Source organism: Bos grunniens, chromosome 17, assembly GCF_055505025.1.
Source record: "Bos grunniens cultivar Pamir isolate PY7600 chromosome 17, Bosgru_T2T1.0, whole genome shotgun sequence".
NCBI lineage: Eukaryota > Metazoa > Chordata > Mammalia > Artiodactyla > Bovidae > Bos > Bos grunniens.
This window is the reverse complement of record NC_141181.1, coordinates 17,104,294-17,131,462: the sequence shown is the minus strand read 5'-3', so window position 1 is coordinate 17,131,462 and position 27,169 is coordinate 17,104,294. Positions and strand designations below refer to the sequence as shown.

The following is a 27,169-nucleotide window of genomic DNA, read 5'->3' as shown; positions in this document are numbered from 1 at the left end:
ATTCTCATCATCAGCTGGTGGGTGATTTTGACACCAAAATGGAACATACAACAAACCTGACTGACATGCCCTTATCTGCCATTGGCTCCCCCATATACTTAACTTTCCACAATTTGCTGCCCTAGAAACTCAAAGTCCTTTCCTTTTGTCTCATCACTTCTCTAAAAATTTCTTGCTCTTTTTTTTTTTTTGGCTGTGTGGCATGGCATGTGGGATCTTAGTTCCCTGAGCAGGGATGGAATCCATGCCCTGTGCATGGGAAGGGTGGAGTCTTAATCACTGGACTGCAGGGAAGTCCCTATTGCTGCTTTTTGAAAATGCTATATAAGCTGAAGTTCTAACCAGCTCTGGGAGTCGCTCATCACCAAGTGCTGCTGTGGCTACTCATGGCTCATATACTGTTTGATTTTCTCTTGCTAATCTGTCATTTATAAGTCTCATTTATAGGGACCAGCTGGTGAATCTAGAAGAAAAAATGACTTTTTTCCCTCCCCTATTCTATGTAAAGATGCTCGTGGGCATGTCCCGTTGTGTAGGGGTAGCAGGGAGGAGTTCCTGGTAAGGATACTGTGCCGGTTGGTCTTCCAGCCATAAACGTCTGAATGTGACCATAGATGCAATAACAACTGATATATTTTTCAAAATGTTGACTTTGCTTGCTGATCACGTTCCTGCTTTCTTTCTTTTTTTCTTTTTATGAAATTATTTTTATTAATTTTGATGCAGCATGTTCACTTTTACTTTGTGGGCTAGGAGGAACAGTGTTATGTTTTTAAGAGAAGGGACTAGAGGAAAAGAGAAACAGTGGATTAGCTCAGGGAGACTGTTAGTGAGAGCAGGCATGAATAATTTGGCTTAGCTATAGTATTAATATTTAACAGACCAACCTTACAGAACCTCACGGTTTATATCCGCTCAAAATGGTTCATCAAAATAGAGTTATATTTTGAAAAGAAAACCACTTTATACACCACTAAGAGAAATTACAGTCATAATGTTTAGTAAGAGATGTCAAAAGCCATCTGTAAGTGAACAGCATATAGGTATTCAAATTCAGGTTAGCAGGGAAACTCCTCAAATAAACCAACTGCTAAATAGTTAGGGACTAGTGAACACAGCAACTCCATGGGACTTTCTATTCATTAACAATCATCCTTCATACCAGGATAATAGTGAGGGAGACAGTGCTTGCTGGGATAAAAAAGGCCTGTGTTATATGGTGCCTTACCAGAGTGCTTAGTGATGTGTTCTGTCATTCTGCAAAGACACCCCTAAACCTGACTGGAGAGAAAGGAGGATGAAGCTCTTGAATGTAGATAAAGGGATGAAAATGCTCTGACAATAAAGGACTCCCCCACCCACCCCTTTCAGTTCAGTCTTTTATTTCTCTTGGCAAAATATAATGGGAAAAGATACCATTGTGATGGGAATTTCACAATCCATGAGCCTCGCTCTCATTCTTTAGCTCGTTTTAGAGAACCTCTTACAAAAATGAACACGTCCCCAGCCCTAAGCTTCCCACTTGTATTTATTTGCCTTAGCGCACAGCAGACACAAGACTACTCAGTTAAAAACAACAGAAGAAAGACACAAATCAAACACAAAACCCTATATTTGGACGATCTAGCGGATCAGGATTATAGCCAAGTCTTTGGTGAATGGACATTCCTCAAAGGAGAATCAGGGTGAATTTCATAAACACCCCTCTGTGACTGGCAGCCTTCCCACTCTGAAGGCCTACAAAGCCACAAACATTTACTGAGCTCTAAGCACGTGTAAGGGATCCAGAGATGAAGGACCAACAGGCACCAATTATCAGAGAGGCTGACAGGCTCTTTTCAATTTTCTTTGATGAGGAAGAAATGGAGCACAAGGAGCTTAAAAAAAATTATAGAACAAATTCTTTGAGCTGCATGAAAAGGGTTTCAGTTAGCTATAGGAAGTTTTTCCTAATTGAGAAGGCTGTGAGCCTGTCCATTTACACGATGAGTTCTAAGAATGGAGTGAAAACATCCTCTCTTTGGTATAATGTAAGCATGGTACTCCCATGCTTAAAGGTTTGGAGAACAGCATCCCAAATTGGTCCCTGATCCAGACTTCAGTACCATCCTCCAGGACAAAGCACCAGGGAGGCATGGGGGCAGCCATATGCCTCTGTGCTGCATGAGAGGCAGCCTGCATGCCTGCCTTCTTCTTCATAGAGGACGTTCTGTTCTCTGGGGCCAGCTTGGGTGGTGTCATGTTCCTGTTTGACTGGCCTTTAAGAATCCTTGGCAAAATCCAAAGATGCTACTGACTTTTACTTTTTTGCAAGTGTGCTGAGTAAAATCCTATCCAGACTGGACAAGAAACAAACTGTGGCCAGGATGCCAGACTGCTAAAAGTTAAAATGTTATTCGATTCTGGAAAGAAGCCCAAAGGCCACCCAATAATTCCCTTTTAAAAACAATGATTAGCTGTATTCTTGAGGCATTTACAATTCTCAGATATTTACAAGGCCTGCAGAAGTTATACTTTCCCAGAAAAAGTCTGGAGTGGAATGCTATTTAGTATGAACTGTAACCACTGGGGGTGGTTTGGTTTCATTGTCCTGACCGAGAAGCCCTGGGGTTGAAAACTGGGAGCTTTGGAGATATCCTTAAGCAACAAGCCCTAGGTTAAACGATGTAACTGTCTACCTTTAACTGCGAACATGTTAAAGATTTTAGAACCCAAAGACACACATATACACATGTAAATACACACATACATACATTTCCCTCCTCCCTGGTAAAAACCAGTTAGAGCCAGATATGTGAAACATGCAAACAGAGAGTTAAATTTTCTAAGTCATTAGTATCTGATAGAGATGCTGGGTTTTTTGCTCATAGTTCATGTTCACTGTCATTGATTTTCACCTTGAATTTATTATGCATTGACAACACTGGTCTGAAAATTTAATGCATTGCCTTTTAAAATCTAGCTCAAAGCTACAGTCACACAAGTTGATTTGTGTTTGGTGTACTGAGTGTAAGAAAAAAAAATCAGCATACAGCTGGCAGAGGCAGCTGGTACAGGGCAGAAAACTCAGCCAGTCCGTGACCTCATGATGCTTCAGGTGTACTCTGTGCAACAGTCACTCTGATCTTCCTGGGATAATTAGCCTTTTGGCATTAAATAAAGCCTTTGATATCTGAGCTGATCCTTTCTTCTTCAGTGACATCTTGACTTTAAAAATTCTATTTCTTCTCTGCCATGAGTAGTGAGGAGTGATGAGAAGGAGGCTGCAGCAAAGCGGAGCGGGTGAGAGGGAAGAGGGTCTCTGTATCCTGCTGGTCTAGCTTCTCTTAGACGGCACCTATGCCGTTCTCACATCTCTCCGCAGCCCTTAGGTCTGGTGGCCTGGCTTGCTTCCCGCCCTCGTGACAGCAGCTGGTGTCTCACAGCCACCAGCCCGTGGCCTTCACTCGATATGAGCCCGGGAAAGTCCTTCCCTGGAGCATCAAGCCAGCCTGCTGGGGGATGTTGTGTGCACTGGGTGAGAGACTGAGTTTGCTAAAACATGTAACTGAGGGAGCCAGCTTGATGGGAGTGGGGGAATTTAGGGCTTCTGGCTCTGGTTTCCTGCTCTCTCAAGCTCTTGCAGAGATGTGAGTTTAGCAGAGGCCGCTGAGCCAGATGCCCAGAGGCTGACCTCTCTGCCCCTTGTCTGGAAGAGCTTGTCTCCTCTGGAAGCTGGGCGATGGAGGGGGAAGTGTGGCGGCTGGATCTGCATGAGGACGGTGCAGGTAAATGACAAGAGAGTGTCATCAGCGTAGCCCTGGCCTCTGCTGGGGTCCGACCCGCCGTCATCCACTGCAGCCCAGAGGAGGAGCCTGTGAGCTGCTCAGGCAACATCTCGACTCACAGACAAAACAACAAACTCGGTGGGAGGGTCACGATGTTCTCAGATGGAGACAAAGGGAGAGGAGGAATGTGTCCAGATGGGAAACTGCTCCCAGGGCCTCATCACGTGACACCGCTGCTCTGGGGTCGAGGGGACACAGACAACCCGGGGCGCTGTTTTCTCCCTGCTGAGTGGGAAATGTGGAGAGACAGACACGATGAGGCTGTAGGCTGTACTGTGCTTACCGGGATCCCTAGGGCTTTAAGAATGTTCATCTTGCACATGGGGCAGGTGCGATGGTCTAGGAGCCAGGGGTCAACACAGGACTTGTGGAAAAGATGCCTGCAATGAGAACCATACATCTTAGCGTGGCGGTAACTGCGGAGAGCACCGCGTCCACTCCAGCCCGGAGACTCGTCCAGAGTCATGCACCGCTCAGCGGCAGAGCCAAGACTCCGGGACCTCCATCTCCGAACACCCGGGCCGATAATGCTCTCTGTTACATCTGTGGTCATACAGTCAGCATCTGTCTGGCTCCCGGGAGGGTCATCTACGAATTGCAGCCAAGACTTCCAAGTTTCAGAAAAGACAGAGAACGTAGAAACAGAGAGATGTTTCTGGATAGAGAGACCCTTGAATGGAAAGAAGGCAAATAGGTGAAACTTGCACAGACCCTTCTGGGATAACTTGACAGTGGCTACTTTTAAATCAATCCCAAATGTCTTGTCCCACCATCAGAAGAAAACCACAAAACAGCCTCATTTCCATTGATATTAGGGCAACTCACAAAAGGCAGAAGAGCTCTTGGAAGCAACTCACAGCACAGGTGAGATTTTAAGCTGTTATGACCGGTGGCTGTTAGGTCAGAAACCAGGTGAGCGGTACCATAAGCTTTACTGTTCAGCCTCACGTGCCCACCCTCAGGAGCCTTCCTCTGTGTGGCAGGATAAGGGGGTGGCATTTTGTAGGTATGGGGGTAGAGGCTCCTAACTTCCTCTCAACTTGGCTCACAGGAGCCCACTCAGAGATATCAGGGGCTGTCTTCTCATGGAAGTCTCACGAGACTCCAGACCACAGGCAGAAGTAGTCAGAATTTCCTGCCTGGGGCAAGAAGAGAGAGAACCATCTGTGTTAAGTATGCGGGCATCCTTAGGACACGCCACCCATGCTTGACTCCTCAACCTTGCACCATTCCTGGAATCCTTCCAGACGCTTCCCTCATTCTTGTGAGCTATTGTTCTAATGATCCTAAGAGTTTTGTGTCGGAATGCTTTAGGCTCAAATGCTTACAAAGGACCTCTCAAATCAGAGAAGAAGCACTGCTTCTGAAAGTGACATGGAGAAGAACCCATGTGCCATGGCTGGGACTGGCAGTGTACAGGAAATGATCAAACTGGGGATTAGGAAACAGAGAGGAGCCTTGTTTAGATGCCCTACAGATTCCCTGATTAGAAGAAAACACATCACATTCATTCATTGCTTTATCCGTGCATCCATCTGACAAGTAACATCTGCTAAGAACTGTGTCCTCGCTGGGAAATCTGCACGATAGTGATTTGGTTCCTTTTCTTTTGAGAGTGTAACAGGAGAGGCAGACACTAGTAAGATAGAAATAAGCTACTTCATGAAGACAGTGCTATATACCTCATTAGAAGAACATGGTGTTAGCAGAGGGTGGGGGGAGCTTGTAACTGGAGATGGTGGATGCACATAGAAAGTTTCCCTGATGACATGCTGAAGCTCAGACCTGAAGGTTTACACAGACATGGTCCACGTGAAGGGGAGGGGGGAGGAAGAAGGGTCTTCTAGGCAAAACGAATGGCTTGTACAGAAGCCCCGACCTGGGCACAGGAATGCACTGCATGTCCCAGTGCAGCAGTGGAATGAAGGGGCTGATGCTGGACAAAGCATCCTGTACCCCCCACCCCTGGGTTCGATCCCCGGGTTGGGAAGGTCCTGTGGAGAAGGGCATGGCTACCTGTTGGGGGCCAGAGTGAGGTACTCCGCCCATGGCAAAGGTCATGAGGAAGGAGGCTCGACATACGCAAAGGCGGGATCGAACCTCAGGAGTCCCCCTGGAACTCCTCGAGCATCTACCCCCATTACCAGAGCCTGCCTACTTTACTACTTTGTGCTCTTACCTACACCTCTGACTTTACGGGGGGCTGTCCCCCACCACCTCTTTCGGAGAAGGAGTTAACTTAGAGCTCCAGTTTATAATAATTCCTGGGCGTGATAAGAGTGTTTTAACCTACAAACTCCTCTGAAGGTTCTCTAGCCTGCCTGACAGGCTCGTCCGGCCACATGTGATTGCTCACAGCCTCCCAACCGTGAGAGGCACGAGATGCTTTAAACCTTCTAAAAACAGGTTCCTTAGAAAAGTTAGAAAACTATTAGTATAAGTATAATGGGCTGATTAGAAATTGTATTGGTGAAGGGTTTTTCATTTGTTGAGCCAATGTTTGTTGCTAAGTCTCCACATCCCCTGCCCTTACACACATTAATGAATATATAGAAGAAATAAGTATTAACCTTTGATATTAATCACGTTAGACCTTAGGCTAAGTAAATTCTTTCCTTAACTAAAACCCACTACACCCTCACCCTGTAGGAATGTAACTTTATTTGGGTGGCGTCTGTTTTGAGAATAATCAGCCCTGGAGAAATAAGTGTCCTGATTGACTGACCGCTGTCACAAGGAGAGGGTCGTAAATTGTCAGCAGGCCGCCCTGGCCAGAAGATGATGTAACACCCCTAAGACCTCTGTATACATTTGTGTGAAGCACCTGACTTTAATAAAAGTCAGGACTGCTGTCCCCACGTGACTTTTGTATAACATCTTAGTGTATAAAAACAGACTCTGGAAAATAAAGAATTGGGATCAGTTTCTCGAAATACTGGTCTCCCCATGTCGCTCTCTCTCTCTCACTCTGGTTGAGTCTCCATCTGGAGCGCAGAACCCACCATGCTTACTAATTATGCCTGGGCTTCTAAGATCCGACCGGGGAGGCCTCAGTGTCTCCTCTCCTTCGGGAGAACGGAAGGACGCCTGCGGCCTACGTAAGTGGTGCAAACTTCTTGTCTTGAAGTTTTATTGGTCTCCCGCGTAAACCAAGCTACTCAGCCTCTTTTCTCCACTGAATTTTCCTACTGAGCTATCCTTATTCTATTACTCTTTATATCTTTAATTAATATCTAATTGAAGCTATTGTATCCTGATCCTCGCCTACGCCGTCTCTCCTTCGAATACCCTGGATCAGCCGGGGCTGGTCCCCGGCAGCTACCCACTCCAGTATTCTGGCCTGGAGAATTCCATGGACAGAGGAGCCTGGCAGGCTACAGTCCATGGGGTTGCAAAGAGTCAGACACGACTGAGCGACTAACACACTCACACTTTCTGTACCCCTCACCCAAAGCAATGATCAGCCTCTCTACGTGCAGGCTCTACATTCAGAAAACAAGTTCCTAATCTAATTGTGCTCACTCACTGGTGGTGTTCCTGGTAAAACGGCAGATATTCTGGTCTCTTTGACTGTCCCTGGGAGGACAGGCTCTGTGGTGTTTCCTGCACGTATGCTGGAGACAGAAAGACAGCAGGGCCAGTTAGCTGTTTTAAGTCCCCAAGTCTCCTCTGCCTCATCTGTAAGATGAAGATATCCCTATTCCTCCCTGAGTCTGCCAGACACAGGAGCCAGAACTTACCACCCTAGGTGATTTCTCGCTCTGCACTGGTCATTCTTCCATCTCCTCTGGGAGGGTCAGTTTTATGTGTCAGATTGGTTCGGCTATAGTATCAGTTATTCAGTCAAACCCTAACTGAGGGTATTCTGCAGATGGGATTCATACCTACAATCTGACTTTATATACAGTAAGTCCCCTACATACGAGCCTTCCAGCTGCGAACTTTCAAAGATGAGGAAGTGCATTCCATCCACGTCAGGGGTGAGTGAAATTGCAGACTGCCCTCCATTTGCATTAGTTGAGTACCTAGGCTAGCTTCGTTGGACTTACCAACAAATTGGACTTAACAAACAGGCTCTTGGAACAGAACTCGTTTGTATGTAGAGGATTGATTTACTGTAAAGGAGATTATTCTAAATCATCCAGGTGGGCCTGAGCAATCAGTTGAAGAGCCTTAAGACCAAACAAAACTGGTTTCCCCGAGGAGGAAAAAACTGCCTCAAGATGGCAGCATCAGCCCCTGCTCAGCGTTTCCAGCCCGTAGACCTGGCCTTCAGATTTCAGGCTTCCCAGCCCTATAATCAGAAAAGCCAATTCCTTGGCTTTTATAGTGGCGTATAGTGGCCATCTGGAGAACTCTGACTGGTACATCCTAAAATGAGACTGTAAGCTCTCTGAGAGCAAAAACTTTCATTTGCCTAATTCACTGGTAGATCCCCAGCAACTAGCCCACGTTTTTGGCACACAGATGATGCGTCAGAAATATTTCCTACATGAATGGATATTTATCAAAAGGCTGGCCCTGCTCACTGCCTGCTCACGGCCATCAAGTCCATGAACGCTTTCTTTCTAAACCTTTCCCACCTTCATTGCCTCTTTTCTTCTCGCTGTGCTGCCCCCTCATTCGTGATCTCATTAATTGTTGTAACAACATCAGAACCGCTCGCCATGCCACCAGTCTTTCCCTGTTCCTTTCATCCCACTCATCCTTGCCAGATTTATCTTCCTAAAATAAAGTGTTAGCGACGTCACCCTCTTGTTCGCTCTGTTCTGGGCTAGGAGCTGGGTACCGAGATGAATAAGACAAGGTCTCTTCCTTCAAGGCAGTACCACAGTGCTGCAGAGGTTCCCTGGGAGTTGCAACAGAAAAGGTCATTGAAAGGCCACTCTCTGGGATCCACTGTTTTCTGGCTGTTTGATCTCAGGCAAGCCTTAGCTCTCCAAGACTTTAATCCTTTTCCCAATCAAATTTTATTTTATAGGTATGGAGTTTGTGAGTGATCGAGTCTGTGTGTGTGTATGAGAGAGAGAAGAAATAAATAACGCCCATGAAGCTTAAATCATTAAGTCCTGGCCCTCCTTAATTGTAAGCTACCATTCATCCTATTAATACCACTATTACATCTTGTTTTTAGATATTATGTTATCACTCTGATTTCTACTTTAAACTTTCTAATGCTAAAAGCAAGTAACTGCAAATTTAAAAAAAAATCAAAGGGAGAACTAAGGGCAACAAAAACAGTGTTGAAATGATACATAGGGTGATCATGGTGGTTATTAACGCATACTCATTAACTAACATTCATTTATTCCTGGTACCATATTTCTTGGGTTGGCCAGATAGGAAGACTATATTCTTATAATTGGGATTGCAAAACAATCTTTTTTTCCCTCTCATATGGAAAGAAAAATAGAAGTCACTAGACTAAATAAATAAAGGAATAGGGAGAAAATCTGGAGTTTAGCGAAATGCAGCAACAGTTTAATAAACATCTCTAAGGCAAAGTCTATCTCAGCTCATCCTGTCTGTAAGATTCACAGCAGGGCGCTGTCCCTTCCCATGCTTTAACAAAGACTGCATGAGAAAGTACACAGAAAGGAACAACAGGATGATAATCTGTCTCCTAACAATCCTGACAAATGAGAAGTACAACTGACAGTTGACCAAAACACCTCTCCTTCCTTATTCACCAAAGAGAAATGCACACTTTATAAAGAGGGCTTCAAAGCCCTGACGAAAGATGATGGCAACTGCATCACAATGCTGAGATGATTATGAATAAGATAATCATGTAAGTTCTCAATTTGGGGGCCAGTAATGACAAACCTTTGCTTAACTTGTTTCCACATCAATTGATTCTCTTTTAATTAATTTTTTTTATTAAAAATTGTTTTTATGGAGTATAGTTGATTTACAATATTGTGTTAGTTTTGGGTGTACAGCAAGGGTAATCGGTTAGACATACCCATATATCCACCCTTTTTTTAGATCCTGGGGCTTTCCTTTTGGCACCAATGCAAGCTGTTTCGTTCCCCTTGATGAAATAGTGCTCAAAGAATGTGAGTCACTCAGGGACCACAGAATCCCATTCTTTTAGGCAATGTGTTTAAATAAGATCTATCCAGTGCTTCTGTTGTTGCTGTTCAGTCACTAAGTCGTGTCCGACTCTTTTGCAACCCCATGGACTGTAACCGGCCGAGCTCCTCTGCCCATGAAATTTCACAGGCAAGAATACTGGAGCGGGTTGCCATTTCCTTCTCCAGAGGATCTTCCCCACCCATGATTCTATGGGCAGTTAAAATGTTTCTTCAGAGCTTCTGAATCTTATTTGCAAAGTTGTTAATGAGTGAAGAGTCAGTGTTTAATTAATAAACATGAATTTAAATAATAAACAATATTTACTGGTTACTGAAAGCTACCTAGCATATTATATATATTAATTCACAACAGCCCTATGAGGTAGAAATTACTATTCCCATTTTATGGAGGAGGAAGCTGAATCTGCTTAAAGTAAATTCTCCAAAGAGCTAATAAACTGCAGCTGCTGTTGCTGTTAAGTCACTCAGTCGTGTCCGACTCTGCGACCCCGTGGACTGTAACCTGCCAGGCTCCTCTGTCCCTGGGATTCTCCAGGCAAGAATACTGGACTGGGTTGCCATTCCTCTCTGCAGGGTAAACTGTAGCACCAGGACTCAAACCCAGTCCTACTCTTCGTATATGGACCCAAATCTACACTCTATTATCCTTCCTCGCGGCACTGAATTGTCGTGAGCAAGACAGGGGAGTTGGAGGAATTCAAAGTTTTATCCTTTCTCAGTGTATGTTTTGTGCTCCAGCTTCAAGAGGGCAGTAGCCCAGTTACAGACTGTTAGGGACTGAGCAAAACCAGTGGAAAAGTCATTTGCCTTACGTGTATTCACTTGGCTATAGCAGAGAAATGCTGTCAAATATTGGCTTCATCAGATCTGCACTCAGCTATCAGTCTGCTCGAGTTTATTTAGGAAGATGGTAAAACTGGTCTCGAAATGTTCTGTTCTCCCTCATTCTCCATTGCCCAATAAATCTGGTAAATGTTATTTGGCAGCTCTGCCCAAATTTTCAGATTCTTATCATGAAGCTCCACAGAAAGAAAGATCTACTTTTCCCGAGGCTCTTCCCAATGTGGTCTGGTTTCTCTTTCCAGCCTGAGGTTTCTAAAATACAAATATATCACTCCCCACACTGGAAATGCTTCAGCTGCTCCACTGCCTACAACGCAAAGTCACAGCACAGAAAGAAGGCTCACTCCGTCTGGTCCTTGTCACATCTTCTGCTCCACCCCCATGTTTCCCCCACATTTTCACCGTAACTCCGGAATGTCCTTCTCAATTAAAAATTTTTATTCTGGTATGGCAAACCTTGCTCATAATTCAAGCAAGTCACAGCTCAGATGTCCCTTCTCTTCCTTGAACATCCCACCCTTTTCCTCCAAACTCTGCCAAGGAGAGTTGGCTTCTTTTCTTTTCCTGCCTACTCCGTTTTCTTACGTGTGCTGCTGCAGCTGAGTATATGTTCCAGTTTCAGGGACTGAAGAACCCTCCTTAGCTTTGTGATCTCTTTCAGTTGCCTGTTATTCAGTTTCCTATGTTTTATGACAATGTCCTTTAACTGACAACACTCTGAAATAATAGTTCGCTATAACCCAACAGAGGGTTTTTACTATGAGAGAAGGACAAAGATCATAAACAGCAAATGAAGCTCAAAAGTTAGTAGAAGGAAAGAAATAATAAAGATTAGAGCAGAAACAAATGTTAAAAAGACAACAGAGAAGATCAATGAAACTAAGAGCTGGTTCTTCAAAAAGATAAACTAAATTCACAAGCTCTTAGCTAGATTCACCAAGCAACAATGAGAGAGAATCCAAAGAAATAAAATAAAAAATGTAGGAGGTGATGTTACCATTGATAACCTCAGAAGTACAAGTGATTATTAGAAAATATAGTAAACATTATATGCCAACAAATTGAATAACCTAGAAGAAATGAATAAATTTCTAGAAATGCAGTAACAGAATGAAGGATAAAAGTCAAATAATTGTCTCAATAAATGCAGAAAAAGCATCTGACAAAATACAACATGTATGAGAAAAACTCTTAACAAAGCAGTTATGGAGGGAAAGTATCTCAACATAATGAAGGCCAGACATTACAAATGCACAGCTAACATTATACGCAACACTGAAAGCTGAAAGAATGTCCTCTAGCCACTTTTATTCAACATAGTATTCAAAGTATTAACCAGAGCATTTAGACAAGAAAAAGAAGACATCTAAATTGGAAAGGAGGAAATGTACTATTTGCAGATGACATGATATTATATATAAAGCACCCTAAAGACTCCTTCAAAAACTGTTAGAATGCATGAATTCAGTGAAGTTGCAAGATACAAAATCAATGTTCAAAAATATGTTGCATTTCTATACATGAATAACAAACTGTTGGATACAGAAATTAAGAAAATGATACCATCTACAACTGCATCAAAGAGAATAAAATATTTAGGAATAAATTTAACCAAGGAGATGAAAGACTGCATATTGAAAACCATAAGACACTACTGAAAGACCCTGAAGAAGACACAAATAAACGGAAAGATATTCCTTGCTTTGGACTGGAAGAGTCAGTATTGTTCAAATTGCTCTCTATAACCCAGAGCAAGTTATAGATTTAGTGCAATCTCTACCAAAATTCCAATGAAATTTTTCAAAGAAATAGAACAAACAATCCTAAAATCTTTATGAAGTCACCACTCCCCCTCAATTAGCCAAAGGAAGCACTGAGAAAGAACAAAGCTGGAGAACATGGCCTGATTTCAAACTATATTACAAAGATACAGTAATTAGAAAAGTATGGTGTTGGCATAAAAATAGACACATAGGTCAATACAACAGAACAGAGAGCTCAAAATAAATCCACATATATATGGCCAATTAACTTATGACAAAGGAGTCAGGAACATACAGTTGAAAAAGGACAGTTTCTTCAATAAATGCTGTTGGGAAGACTGGACAGTCACATGTAAAAGAATGAAACTCAACTATCTTATACCAGATACAAAAATGAACTCAAAGGAATTAAACCTGAATGTAAGATCTGAAACCCTAAAACTCGTAGAAGAAAATGTAAGTGATAAGCTCCTTAACAGGTCTTAGAGATAAGTTTTTAAAATCTGACAACAAAGCCAAAAGCAACAAAAGCCAAAATAGACAAGTGGGACTACATCAAATAAAAACGCTTCTGCGTAGCAAAGGAAACCATCAAAAAAAAATAAATAAATAAAAAGAAAACTTTCTGAATAGGAGAAAATATTTGCAAATCAGGTATCCGATAAGGAGCTAATATCCAAAGTATATATAGAGCTCATACAACTCAATAGTAAAAAGCTCCCAAATGGTCCAACTAAAGAATGGACAGAAGATCTGAATAGACATTTTTCCAAAGAAGACATTCAGATTGCCAACAGGCATATGAAAATATATTCAGCACTTTTAATCATCAGGAAAGTGCAAATCAATACAAAAATGAGACATCATCTCACACCTATCAGAATGGCTATTATCAAAAAGACAACAAATAATAACTGTCACTGAAGATGTAGAGAAAGGGAACCCTCATGCACTGCTGGTGGGAATGAAAATTAGTATAGCTGCTATGGAGAACAGTATGGAGGTTCCTCAAAAAATTAAAAATAGAACTACCATAAGATGCAGCAATTCTGTTATGTATTTGTCCAAAGAAAATGTAGATACTAACTCTAAAAGATATATGCACTCCCATGGTCGCTGTAGCATTATTTACAATAGTCAAACATGGAGACAACCATTGATAGATAAATGGATAATGAAATTGTGGTGTATATATACACAATGAAATATTATTTGACCATAAAAAAGGATGAAATCTTGCCATTTGTGAAGAAACCTTGAAGTCATTTTGTTAAATGGATAAGTCAGATAGGGAAAGACAAATACCATATGACCTCTCTCATATGTGAAATCTAAAAACAAACAAACACAAAGCTCATAGATATAGGGAACAGATTGGTGGTTGCCAGAGGTGTGGGATGAGGAGTCAGAGAAATGGGCGAAGGGGGTTAAAAGGGAAAGAGAGAGACAAGTTTTGTTACTGATTAGCTAATGTCATTCCAGTGAATTGATAACCGTTGACTGCATGCTGATCTTATATCCAGAAAACCTGAAAATTATTTTGCCTGTTCTAATACATTTTTAATAGCAATTATTGTGTTGGTAAGAAATATTTCTTGCTAATTTTTTTGCCCAAACTCATTTTAAGACTTCAGATAAATGTGTTAAAACACTTGTAAAAACACTTCCTAACTAAAATCAGAAAAACGAAAATTATGCAAGATCATTCTTATTCATTCATAACTGGCATTTACTTTTAAATTCAATAATAGCTCACACTGGCAATGGTGTACACAGTCTTACATACTTCGGTGGGAATGTAAATTGATCGAACCTTTTGTGAGGGCAATATGCAGAGTGAAATCAATTTTGAAATGCATAACCTTCTTAATCTAGTTTAAAAAAAGGTTTCAGTTTATAGATTTATGTCTTCAAAGTGAAAATAAATATAAGTTGTTAAACAGAAAAGAGGACAAAAACACATTACCTGGCAATTAAGAAGCTGAAGTGTCATTATCTAATGAACAGTGATTGAATTCTTATTCCTTGCCAGTGAGTTATCTATAGTAGAGCTTACAAAGCACTTTCCTTAATTTTTATGGACTCTTAAAATATGAAAGAATCCTGCCTTCTTCTGGGGGCCTGATGAGGACATTATGGGGTTGGTGAGCCCATATTCTGCTCAGACTGTCTGGTCGACATCACACCAGGCCATTCCCCCCATGCAAATCTCATTTTAAGATCATCAATTTATGGATCTCGGCGCAGGCATTATCGAGGTCACTCAGTTAGAAAGACCAAATTGCACTGGTGATGACACTTATAGAATGTCAACTGAGCCCAGACAGTGTAATGAATATTGCTTAGGAGAAATGTCCCTGATTCCTACCCAGAGGAAGAAAATTTAAAGTGCCCTCATTGATTTTCTTTTTTTAAATTTTATTTTATTTTTAAACTTAACATAATTGTATTAGTTTTGCCAAATATCAAAATGAATCCACCACAGGTATACTCATTGATTTTCTAAAGTAGGATTTCACTCCAACCATGCTCTTAAAATCAGGTCAATTCAATGAGAACTTCAGCAGAATCTTGACTGCCATAGCTTTGAAAAACACAGGGAAATCACTGACTACTTCTATGCATTATCTTTGTCTGGCCCAAATGCCATGCCTGTGTTCCAGTGACCAGTAACCCGAGCATTCAGTGTATCATGAAATTTCTCTGTGTTTTCTACTGTGCTGTACTATGCAAAGCAGTGGGTTTAATCTCCAACCTTGTTACGGAGAAAAGAGCCTTTCTGACGTGGTGGCACTTTAGCACAGTGTACTATGGAATCTGGATTTCTAATTACACATGAGAGAGTCTGAAAAAGAGAGTTTCTGTATATTGTTAAAGAGATTCTAAAACTGATACTAGAACTCACTACTGGGAATGCTGAGTTCTGGAAAAAAAAGTAGGAAAATCAACACAGAATGACAATTCATTAATGTGTAACAGTTATGTGGTAGTACTTCCTGCAGAACATGGTGCTAGATGAATCAGGCATGCCTGCTATTATTTTTTAAGTCTTTTGAAAAATTTATTTATTTATTTACGACTATGGAGTCGGATGCGACTGAAGTGACTTAGCAGCAGCAGCAGCATGCTGGGTCTTTGTTGCTGCATGGGCTGCTCTCTAGTTGCGGTGAGTGAGCTTCTCACTGTGGCGGCTTCTCTTGTTGAGGAGCACAGGCTCTAGGCCACAGGGGCTTCGACAGTTGTGGCATGTGGGTTCAGCAGTTGCAGCTCCTGAGCTCTAGAACACAGGCTCAATAGCAGTGGTGCACGGGTGGGCTTAGTTGCTCCGCGGCACGTGGGATCTTCCTGGATCAGGGATCAAATCTGCGTCTCTTGCATTGGCAGGTGTATTCTTTACTGCTGAGCCACCAGGGAAGCCCTGGTGAAGTTTTTTAAATACAGAGTTGACAGGCTGATAGGAAGATGTACAACTGATACTGTGTAGAGCTTACAAACTCAGGCCTGGGGACAAAGCAGATTCCATTTTTAATCTTGGTTGACTATTTTGGAATAACCCTTTAACTTTTCCTAGCCTGAGCTTCTTCATTTACAAAATGAGGGTGATAATAGGACCTCTCTGAGGCACTCATGAACACTGTTCATCCCATCTGCTGGTTCTCCATCTTTAGGGACACAAGAAGAGTACAGGCTCTCACGGGCTATGGCCATGTGACTAATTCTGGTCAATAAATTATGATGAGAAATAGCAGATTTCACTTCAGGCGATGGCATTTAATTACTGAGCTGTCAATGCACATTGTTCAAGATGGAAACGGCTTTGTTAGCCTAGATCAGCAGACTCTCCCTTCTGACACACATAAAACATAAGAAAGATATCTTCATTGTATTAAGCCACTGAGAGTTGGGCGGTTTTGTCGTTATTGTTACTGCAGCAGGTCCTAGCCTGTCCTGACTAGCACCTTACAGGATTGTCCTAAGGATTCTACACTTGCTTGTGAAATGCTTAGTGTTCAGTGGATAATAGTGACAGTATTTTAAATGATGTTAGTATAACATGCAAAGTGACAGATCATAAACACATACAAGCCAAAGTGCCACAGAATTCAAGGAAGGGAGAATTCTTGAATTCTGGGAAGAACTCTGAAGATTGGAGGAAAAAAATCCAAGGAGAAAGAATTTCTGTGAGAAAAGGCACAGCAGTGGTTTCGTGATACGTGTGAGAAGCGCAGCAGGATTGAAAGCTACACACACAGCCGACTCACTTTGTTGAAAAGCAAGAACTAACACAGCACTGCAAAACAATTATACTCCAATTAAAAAAGAGAAGAAAAAGTAGGAACAGAAAATAAAGTTGGAAAGTAAGTAAGGTCACTCAGTCGTGCCCGACTCTTTGCAACCCCGTGGACTGTAGCCCACTGGGCTCCTCTGTCCATGGGATTCTCCAGGCAAGAATACTGGAGTGGGTTGCCATTTCCTTCTCCAGGGGAACTTCCCAACTCAGGGATCAAACCCAGGTCTCCCACATTGCAGGCAGACACTTTAATCTCTGAGCCACCAGGTTGAGTTCAAATCAGTGCTCTGAAATCATCTAGATGGGCTGAGTAGGAGGCATGAACTACGAGGAAAATAATCATGGACTTGAGCCAGACTTGCCCTTATTCCTTATGATCATGAACTTCTTGTCAAGTGACTTTCTTCAGTGGTGTCTCATCTTTCTATGTCTCCTATACAGAAAGTCCTTGCTGTGGTGACCATGCAGTATTACGGGGCCAGGTAAGTAGATGCCAGCCTCTCCCTATGATTAATTCCACCCAACCAGCCCAGTGCCTCTCTGTGGGGGTGATTCTGCTATTAGATTTGGTCTGAAATGTTTGGACCAATTTTGAGAAAATTCATTTCCCTGATTCCCCCTATTTAGTTTACATAAAAATCATTTTTAAAAAGGTGGGGGCAGAAAGAAAAAAAGGAAAGGACTTAAGACCTTTGACTCTATGAGTTAAGGTTCTCCTTAAATTACAGCCTTAATGGTCCCTGTGTGTGTGTGTGTGTGTGTGTGTGTGTGTTCAGTTGTACAACTCTTTGCGATGCCACGGACTGTAGCCTACCAGGATCCTCTTTCCATAGAATTTTTTCAGGCAAGAATACTGGAGTGGGTTGCCACGCCCTCCTCCAGGGGATCTTCCCGACCCAGGGATCAAAACTGCACCCATGTCTCTTGGGTCTCCTGTGTTGGTAGGCAGATTCTTTACTACTACACCATTTGGGAAGCTCTAGTGGTCTCTACCCTAACTCTATTATAGGCTGTTGTAAGATGCAAAGTAGATAATATATGCAAAAGACCTTTGTAACCAGTAGCATGCTTTTCAAAGTCACATAGAACCAGTAGTAGCCATATTATGGCTGTTATAAACGGAATTGCTTTGTTTTGGCAAGCTCATCTGCTATGCTAGCAGTTTTACCTGGTGGAGAGGGAAAAAAAAGAAATAAAGTAAATTATGCAACAAAGTAAATAAAGCAATAAAGTAAATTATGGCTCACCTCACTAGCACAAACAGTGCCCTTCTGTGAAAAAGAGCTGCTCTGTTTTTAGGCCCACAATAACAAGCTTGGAATCACTGTGGAGAAAGCAAATTCCTTAAAGCGGGGCTAGATTTGATCTGGATTCCTTAGGGTTCTCAGACATTTGGCTTACTCAGAGTGAGATGGGGCTTCCTGAGGCAGACTTTCAGCCAAAACCACAGCCCCAGAGAGTTGAATGCATGGGAGAGTTACCTGGGGGCGGGGCGAGGAGGGGTTAAGTTGTCAATAGCTCTGCAGTGGTATCAGTACATTGGAAAGAGTACTGGCCCAGAAGTCAGAAGCCTAGTTGCACTCTGGACCCTATGATCCCACGAGTAAAGATTTTCTTTTAGTCAAATAAAGCAGTGTTAACAGGCCCTGCCCTAACTCTATTATAGGCTGTTGTGAGATGTAAAATAGACATTATATGTAAAAGACCTTTGTAAACAGTAGAATGTTTTTCAAAATATTATAATAAATGGCCACTTATTTCAGCCATTTGTCCATAGTTTGGAGTTTAAACAGCGTTAAAGAAAAACCAACAAAATTTAAAGAACCAAGAAGCCACATCAGATCCTCCTGCTACTGAAGAAACCAGTCTTTTGGGAATGCAATTTCAGAGGGAATTGCAGGATTGGCCTCTTACAGTGTGTCTCATTGCTTTGGGTTCTGGCAGAGGGAGGCTCTGTGCTTAAAACTTGACCCTGGTCTAATTATATTGTTTGGCTGGGGCAGCAGAGCTGGTTGGCATTCGTCCCGAGTGTCTAGTGATGAATATAACTGGGGACCAGGACATTTGAAGTCAGAATGCCATATTTAACAAGGTTATTATGGTTCAAGACTGCTTTCTGAAGCATTTGCTCTGTTGAAAATAACAACAAAAAATAACACATCAGACATTTACCAATGTTGCTATCTCTTTCATGTTTCCTTCTTTTAATCCCCTAGATGAAGTGATGGCTAATTTTTGGCAGTTTATACACAAAAATCCAAAGTAATCAAAGAAAAATGATAAGAAAGCAACATTAGCAAACTCTGAATTTAAATTTTATGTAATTTTGACTAATGTACAAAGTTAATTTTTTTAAGTCCACAGCCTAGTTTTTTTGGTACTGTAAAATCTCTTTTATTAATTTATTTTATTTCATCTTATTTTGGCTGCGCTGTGTGGCTTTTTTCCTGACCAGGGACTGAACCCATGCCCTCTGCAGTGGAAGTGTAGTCCTAACCACTGGACAGCCAGGGAATTCCCCTTTCATTCTTTTAAATGAAGGCTTGCTGCTGCTGCTGCTGCTAAGTCGCTTCAGTCGTGTCTGACTCTGTGCGACCCCACAGACGGCAGCCCACCAGGCTCCCCCGTCCCTGGGATTCTCCAGGCAAGAACACTGGAGTGGGTTGCCCTTTCCTTCTCCAGTGCATGAAAGTGAAAAGTGAAAGTGAAGTCGCTCAGTCGTGCCCGACTCTGTGCGATCCCATAGACGGCAGCCCACCAGGCTCCTCTGCCCATGGGATTTTCAAGGCAAGAGTACTGGAGTGGGGTGCCATCACCTTCTCCGAAATGAAGGCTTAATATACAGCAAAATGTGTAAATCTTAAGTACGCTGGATGATTTCTTAAGTAGGTATACATTTATGTACACACTACCCAGATGAAGATAAAGACTGTTTCTGTCACCTCAGAGTCCCCTCCTTCTCCTGACCAGACAATACCCACTCCCTGCCATGAATCTATCATTAGAATTTTTGTTACTGAAGATTAGTTTTGCCTGTGATTGAATTTCATTTAAATGGAATCATAAGTATAATAATTATTATCTTAAGTATCTATTTTTTTTCCTTGGCTTTTTTGGTTCAACATAATGCTTTCAGATTCATCTGTGTTTTGATGTACATCCAATTGTTTGTTTCTTTTTACTGCTAAGTAATATTTTACTTTATGAATGTACCTTGATTGAACCATAGATTTTTCTGTTGTTAGACCTTGGGGTTATTTTTTGGTTATTATGATGAAATTTGCTATGATGATCACTCTTGTACAAGTCTTTCTGTGACGGTATGCATTCATTTCTCTAGGGTATTATATCCACCAGTTAGGTTAGAGAATAGAGAATAGGTTAACTTCAGTAGAAAGTGACAAATTCCCAAAGCACTTAGACCATTTTAAACTCCCACTGCTCTATATAACTTTTAATTTGGCAAAGTATGTAAAATTACGTTCTTAAAAGAATGAGTTTTTTTTTTCTAGTTTTTTTTCTCCAGTTTTATTGAGAAATAACTGACATACATCACTGTATAAGTTTGGGGTATACAGCATGATCTTTTGACTTACATATATTGTGAAACAGTAAGTTTAGTTAACATCCATTATCTCACTTTGATACAATAAGAAGAAAAGAGAAAAAAATTTGTCTTGTGAAGAGAACTCCTACAATCTACTCTCTTAACAGCCTTCCTATGTATCATCCAGCAGTGTTTTTTAAATAATGTTTTTCATAAATAATGAGTATGACTGGGATGCCCATATCAACATAAATTTCAGAGAAATCTGAAAAATGTACTAACTGCTCAGTTGTTTTACTGTATTTTGTTTTGGTAAAGAAAGACTAAAAGAAGGGGAGATAAAATTCATAAATTTTATAACTTTTCTCTATTAATCTAAAAGCATAAGACCAAAAATATTTAAATGAGAAAAAGCACTATTTTCCAAAATATGAAAACAAAGTGTTAAAAATAGTTAATATCACATTTTATCAGTTCTATGCCATATCATTTTCCTCTCCCACTTTAACATCTCTAAAATTAGGAAACATCTTACTACCAATGACGATTTATATTTACATTAGACATGCCAACTAAAAACTGTCTCTTGCTATCTGGTTGCACAAGAATGAAGTCAGTAGCCACTTGCTAACCTTCGACACTCCCCCAAAAGAAGTTCGAGGTTAAAGATCAGGAATGAAGTACTCTGTGTTCTGGGAAAAACTGGCAAAACAAGTCATCAGATAGTCTGATATTTTCAGAAGATTTTATGAGCCCAATTCCTTGCATCTTCTCATATATAGCAAAGCACTAAAATCATTAATGGAGACATCTGCTCTTCGTGGCTAGCATCAAACTTCTGCCAGAAGGTGTGCTTGTTGCATGTATCCCCTTCACCAAAATCACATGTACACTGACCCCTCCCTCCCCAACCTCTTCAGCATAGTTCCCTAGAGCCTTCTGTCTCCTGGGCTATGGTCTTCATTAAGCCCCAAATAAAGCTGAACTCACAACTCTCACACTGCGAAAACTCTTTCAGTTGATAGATATCATACATGAAAAGCTCTGTTTACTCAAGGGTAATATCTCAGAGAAATCAAAGGCACAGGAATTAAAGCTAAGTGCTACTGTGTATCTGGCTATTAGACGAGAAAGAGGGTTAAAAATGGTACCACTTCTTGATTCCAAAAGAACACTAATGAAGCACATCCTGCTGGTGTGGGGTGTAAATCATAACCACTTTTCAGGAAAGCAGTTAGACAAAACTTATCAAGATCCTTTGTTAAGTACTTTTGACCCAGGAAGTTAACTTTTAGGAGTATATACTAAGGGATGAATATAGAAAAAAAAGATAAGTAAGGTCATGATTTTACAATGATGAACACTGGAGGCAGTTTAAATGGTGAACAATGTGGGAAGGGCAGTTAAATACACCCCAACAATGGACTATTATGCAACCACTAAATATTTTAAGATAATTTCTAAAGTTATAGGAAAATGCTTACTTTATAACTTTATTTACTTATTTACTTTATTTACTTACACTTTCTCAAAAGTAGAGAAAGTAGAATAAAGCTGTATTAATGGCCTGACTCTATGTTTAATAACATACGTGGGATGTTTATATATGCACATACATTATAAAAATTAAATACAGTCATATTAACAATGATTATTTCTGGACGGTGAGATTATTATTTTTCTTCTTTTTACTTTTCACCCTTTTCAAAATTTCTTACAATTAGCAAAGAAATGAATGTTTTCTCTGCTGTTTCATACTTTTAAAAAAACTTTCAAGGTTGTAACATGGGCATGAAAGGATAAGTGAAATCTTATTAAAATCAGCCAGCATACATCACATTTTTAGAAAAACGAACGTGGAAAAAGAAAATCTGTTTCTAGTCAAGCATATGGAACAGGCATGGCAGGGTAAAGTCAGGACAGGCCATTTCTGCCTGGCTAGAAATCATCCCTTTGTTTTCCACTTCACGAGTTATAAGGCTCAGAGTCGGAATCCTGATCACATTACAGTGTTTTGTAAATTGTTTTTTACCCATAAAGAGTTTGGAATCTCCTGTTCACACAGACATTCAGTTCTTTGACTCATTCTTAAAATTAGATGGGTGGCTGGGGTTAGAAATCTTAAGGGGCCAGTGTTTATTTTTAATGCTTTGGAAAAACTTGTGATTTTTGAAGTTTTCAAACATTAAAATGATATTCATGTCTCAGTTCAGTCGCTCAGTCATGTCTGACACTTTGTGACCTCATGGACTGCAGCACGCCAGGCTTCCCTGTCCATCACCAACTCCTGGAGCTTGCTCAAACTCATGTCTATTGAGTCGGTGATGCCATCCAACCATCTCATCCTCTATCATCCCCTTCTCCTCCTGCCTTCAATCTTGCCCAGCATTGGTGATGCCATCCAACCATCGCACTCTCTGTCATCGCCTTTTCCTGCCTTCAATCTTGCCTGGCATCAGGGTCTTTTCCAGTGAGCCAGTTCTTTGCATCAGGTGGCCAAAGTAGTGTAGCTTCAGCCTCAGCATCAGTCCTTCCAATGAATATTCAGCCCTGATTTCCTCTAGAGTTGACTGGTTTGATCTCCTTGCTGTCCCAGGGACTCTCAAGAGCTTTATCCAACATCAGACTTCAAAAGCATCAATTCTTCAGTGTTTAGCTTTCTTTATGGTTCAACTCTCACATCCATACATGACTACTGGGAAAACCATAGCTTTGACTAGACAGACCTTTGTCGGTAAAGGAATGTCTCTGCTTTTTAATATGTTATCTAGGTTGGTCATAGTTTTTCTTCCAAGGAGCAAGCATCTTTTAATTTTATGGCTGCAGTGACCATCTGCACTGATTCTGGAGCCCAAGAAAATAAAGTCTGTCACTGTTTCCATTATTTCCCCATCTATTTGCCATGAAGTGATGGGACCAGATGCCATGATCTTCGTTTTCTAAATGTTGAGTTTTAAGCCAACTTTTTCACTCTCCTTTATCACTTTCATCAAGAGGATCTTTAGTTCCTCTTCACTTTCTGCCATAAGGGTGGTGTCATCTGCATGTCTGAGGTTATTGATATTTCTCCTGGCAATCTTGATTCCAGCTTGTGCTTATTTCAGCCCAGCATTTCTCATGATGTACTCTGTACAGAAGTTAAATAAGCAGGGTGTCAATATACAGCCTTGATGTACTCCTTTTCCTATTTGGAACCAGTCTGTTGTTCCATGTCCAGTTCTAACTGTTGCTTCCTGACCTGAATACAGATTTCTCAGGAGGCAGGTCAGGTGGTCTGGTATTCCCATCTCTTTAAGAATTTCCCACAGTTTGTTGTGACACACAGTCAAAGGCTTTGGCATAGTCAATGAAGCAGAAGTAGATGTTTTTCTGGAACTCTCTTGATTTTTCTATGATCCAACAGATGTTGGCAATTTGATCTCTGGTTCCTCTGCCTTTTCAAAGCTTGAACATCTGGCAGTTCTTCGTTCATGTACTGTTGAAGCCTCACTTGGAGAATTTGAACATTACTTTGCTAGCATGTGAGATGAGTACTTTTGTGCAGTAGTTTGAACATTCTTTTACATTGCCTTTCTTTGGGACTGGAATGAAAACTGACCTTTTCCAGTCTTGTGGCCACTGGTGAATTTTTCAAATTTGCTGGCATATCGAGTGCAGCACTTTCACAGCATCATCTTTTAGGATTTGTAATAGTTCAGCTGGAATTCCATCACCTCCACTAGCTTTGTTCATAGTGATGCTTCCTAATGCCCAATTGACTTTGCACTCTAGGATGTCTGGCTCTAGGTGAGTGATCACACCATGGTGGTTATCTGGGTTGTGAAGATCTTTTTTTCATAGTTCTTCTGTGTATTCTTGCCGCCTCTTCTTAATATCTTCTGCTTCTGTTAGCTCCATACTGTTTGTCTTTTATTATGCCCATTTCTGCATGAAATGTTCCCTTGGTATCTTCTTTTCTTGAAGAGGTCTCTAGTCTTTCCCATTCTATTGTTTTCCCCTGTTTCTTTGTGTTGGTCACTTAGGAAGGCTTTCTTATCTCTCCTTGCTATTCTTTGGTACTCTGCATTCAGAGAGATATATCTTTCCTTTTCTCCTTTGCCTTTCACTTCTCTTCTTTTCTCAGCTATTTTCAAGGCCTCCTCTGACAACCATTTTCCCTTTTTTGCATTTCTTCTTCTTGGGGATGGCTTTGATCACTGCTTCCTGTACAATGTTATGAACCTCCATTCATAGTTCTTCAGGTACTCTATCAGATCTAATCCCTTGAATCTATTTGTTACTCTACTGTATAATTGTAAGGGATTTAATTTAGGTCATACCTGAATGTTCTAGTGGTTTTCCCTACTTTCTTCAATTTAAGTCCGAAGTTTTCAGTTAAGGAGTTCATGATCTGAGCCACAGTCAGCTCCTGGTCTCGTTTTTGCTGACTGTATAGAAATTCTCCATCTTTGGGTGCAAAGAATATAATCAATCTGATTTCGGTGTTGACCATCTGGTGGTGTCCATGTGTAGAGTCTTCTCTTGTTTTGTTGGAAGAGGGTGTTTGCTATGACCAGTGTGTTCTGTTGGCAAAATTCTGTTAGCCTTTGCCCTGCTTCATTTTGTACTCCAAAGTCAAATTTGCCTATTTCTACAGGTATTTCTTGACTTCCTACTTTTGCATTCCAGTCCCCTCTGATGAAAAAGACATCTTTTTTGGGGGGGGGGTTAGTTCTAGAAGGTCTTGTACGTCTTCATAGAACTGTTCAACTTCAGCTTCTTTGCCATTAGTGGTTGGGGCATAGACTTGGATTACTGTGATATTGAATGGTTTGCCTTGGACACAAACAGAGATCATTCTGTTGTTTTTGAGACTGGACCCAAGTACTGCATTTCAAACTCTTGTTGACTATAAGGGCCACTCTATTTCTTCTAAGGGATTCTTGCCCACAGTAGTAGATATAATGGTCTTCTGAATTAAATTTGCCCATTCCAGTCCATTTTAGTTCACTGATTCCTAAAATGTCAATGTTCACTCTTGCCATCTCCTGTTTGACCACTTCCAATTTACCTTGATTCATGGGCCTAACATTCCAGGTTTCTATGCAATATTACTCTTTACGGCATCAGACTTTACTTCTATCACCAGTCTCATCCACAACTCCGTGTTGTTTTCACTTTGGCTCCACTTCTTCTCTTTCTGGAGCTATTTCTCCACTCTTCTCTAGTAGCATATTGGGTATCTACTGATCTGGGGAATTCATCTTTAAGGATCCTATCTTTTTGCCTTTTCATACTGTTCATGGGGTTCTCAAGGCAAGAATACTGAAGTGGTTTGCCATTCCCTTCTCCAGTGGACCACGTTTTGTCAGAACTCTCCACCATGACCCATCTGTCTTGGGTGGTTCTACCTGGCATGGCTCATAGTTCCATTGAGTTAAACAAGGCTGTGTTCCAAGTGATCAGTTTGGTTAGTTTTCTGTAATTATGGTTTCCACTCATGTCTACATCAAGTTATAATTCTTCTTTATATTACGTTCTGTGTTATGACCATGTTGTGTCTGGCAGGGAGACTGAATGAGAGCCCTAAGTTCAGAGATGAATATCAGAGTCCCAACTGTTCTGTTGCCTTAGGTTGTCATTAAAGAACCCAAGATCTGAGTCCCACATGAGAATTTCAGGGGAAGCAGGGGAGGCTATGAGCTGTCCAGGTGTGTTGGTTGGAAGAATCCAACAAGAACAAGGAAACTCTCTGGGACACAGTAAAAAAGGAGAGAGAGAGGCCCAGCAGATGCAAGCCACTGTTAGTCACACACTCTTCAGGCAGGCCTGGCACTTGCACCTACGTTAGCTCTGTAAATCTTACTAATTTGAACTTAAGGATGGTGGTCCTTTAGCCGGCAAGTCACTCTGGGAGCCGTAGGATTCACGTTTGTTCAGAAAGCTTTACAAGTGGATCCCTCTTCTGTTTGTCATGCATCTTTTTAAAAAATTTTATTTATTTATTTACTTGGCTGTGCCGGGTCTTATTGTGTGGCATGTGGGATCTGGTTCCCCTACCAGGGACTGAACCTGGGCCCTTTAGTGGTAAAGCTTGAAGTCTTAGCCACTGGACCACCAGGGGAGTCCGTGACATATACCTTTTTACTAGATCTTTCCCAGAGCTGTTTCTCTTGTAAAGGAAAACACCACATGTCCTTAGGGACAAGAGTTAATGAATTTACTATCTGAGGAGTCAATGATTAAATCCATGTTAAAAATATACATATGTCAGTCACATTAACTGAGAAAGGAAAGCAGTTGGTTGTTTAGGTATACGGACAAAAATGAAGTATAAGCCTCTTGCCGATTCTAGACATGTGGTATGTAACAGACCTTCCAAGAATTCACTGCGTTAGAAGACCAAATCTAGGCCTTGACTTTTCAATAGCCTTCAGAAATTCTTTTTCCAAATCTCCAGGCTTACCCCTTTCAGTATTTCTCTGACTCAGAAGCTGGAATGTCATGAGAAATTCCTTTGCACATTGTGAATCTATTGCCCTGATTTGCGCATGTAAGCTTTATCACTCCTTCTCTATTAATTTGTTTTCTACTTTAACAATAACCATTTATTCTATTTGCACCTTTTAGCCTGGTATATTATTGTGTTTAAATCTCCATTTCATCTCTTTCAACACCAATGCTGTTAGTCATGTTCTGATCTTTGTAAAACTGTAGACTTAAGTTTCAAAGAAAAAGAAAAAAAGGAAACGGTATGATATATTCTTTGTTCTGAATTACTTAAGAGATCTCTTACACAGATACAATAGAAAATTAGGCTC

General features: G+C 41.1%; 1 protein-coding gene across 2 annotated transcripts in view; it reads right to left on the bottom strand.

Moving 5' to 3' along the window:
* Window positions 1–27,169, bottom strand: part of RNF150 (ring finger protein 150) — a 273,247-nt gene that overhangs the window by 47,745 nt on the left and 198,333 nt on the right. For both annotated transcript variants that reach the window (XM_086346604.1, XM_086346605.1), the window contains exon 5: window positions 4,111–4,207. In XM_086346604.1, the coding sequence (XP_086202730.1) occupies window positions 4,111–4,207 (97 nt within the window). The remainder of the gene's footprint in view (window positions 1–4,110; window positions 4,208–27,169) is intronic.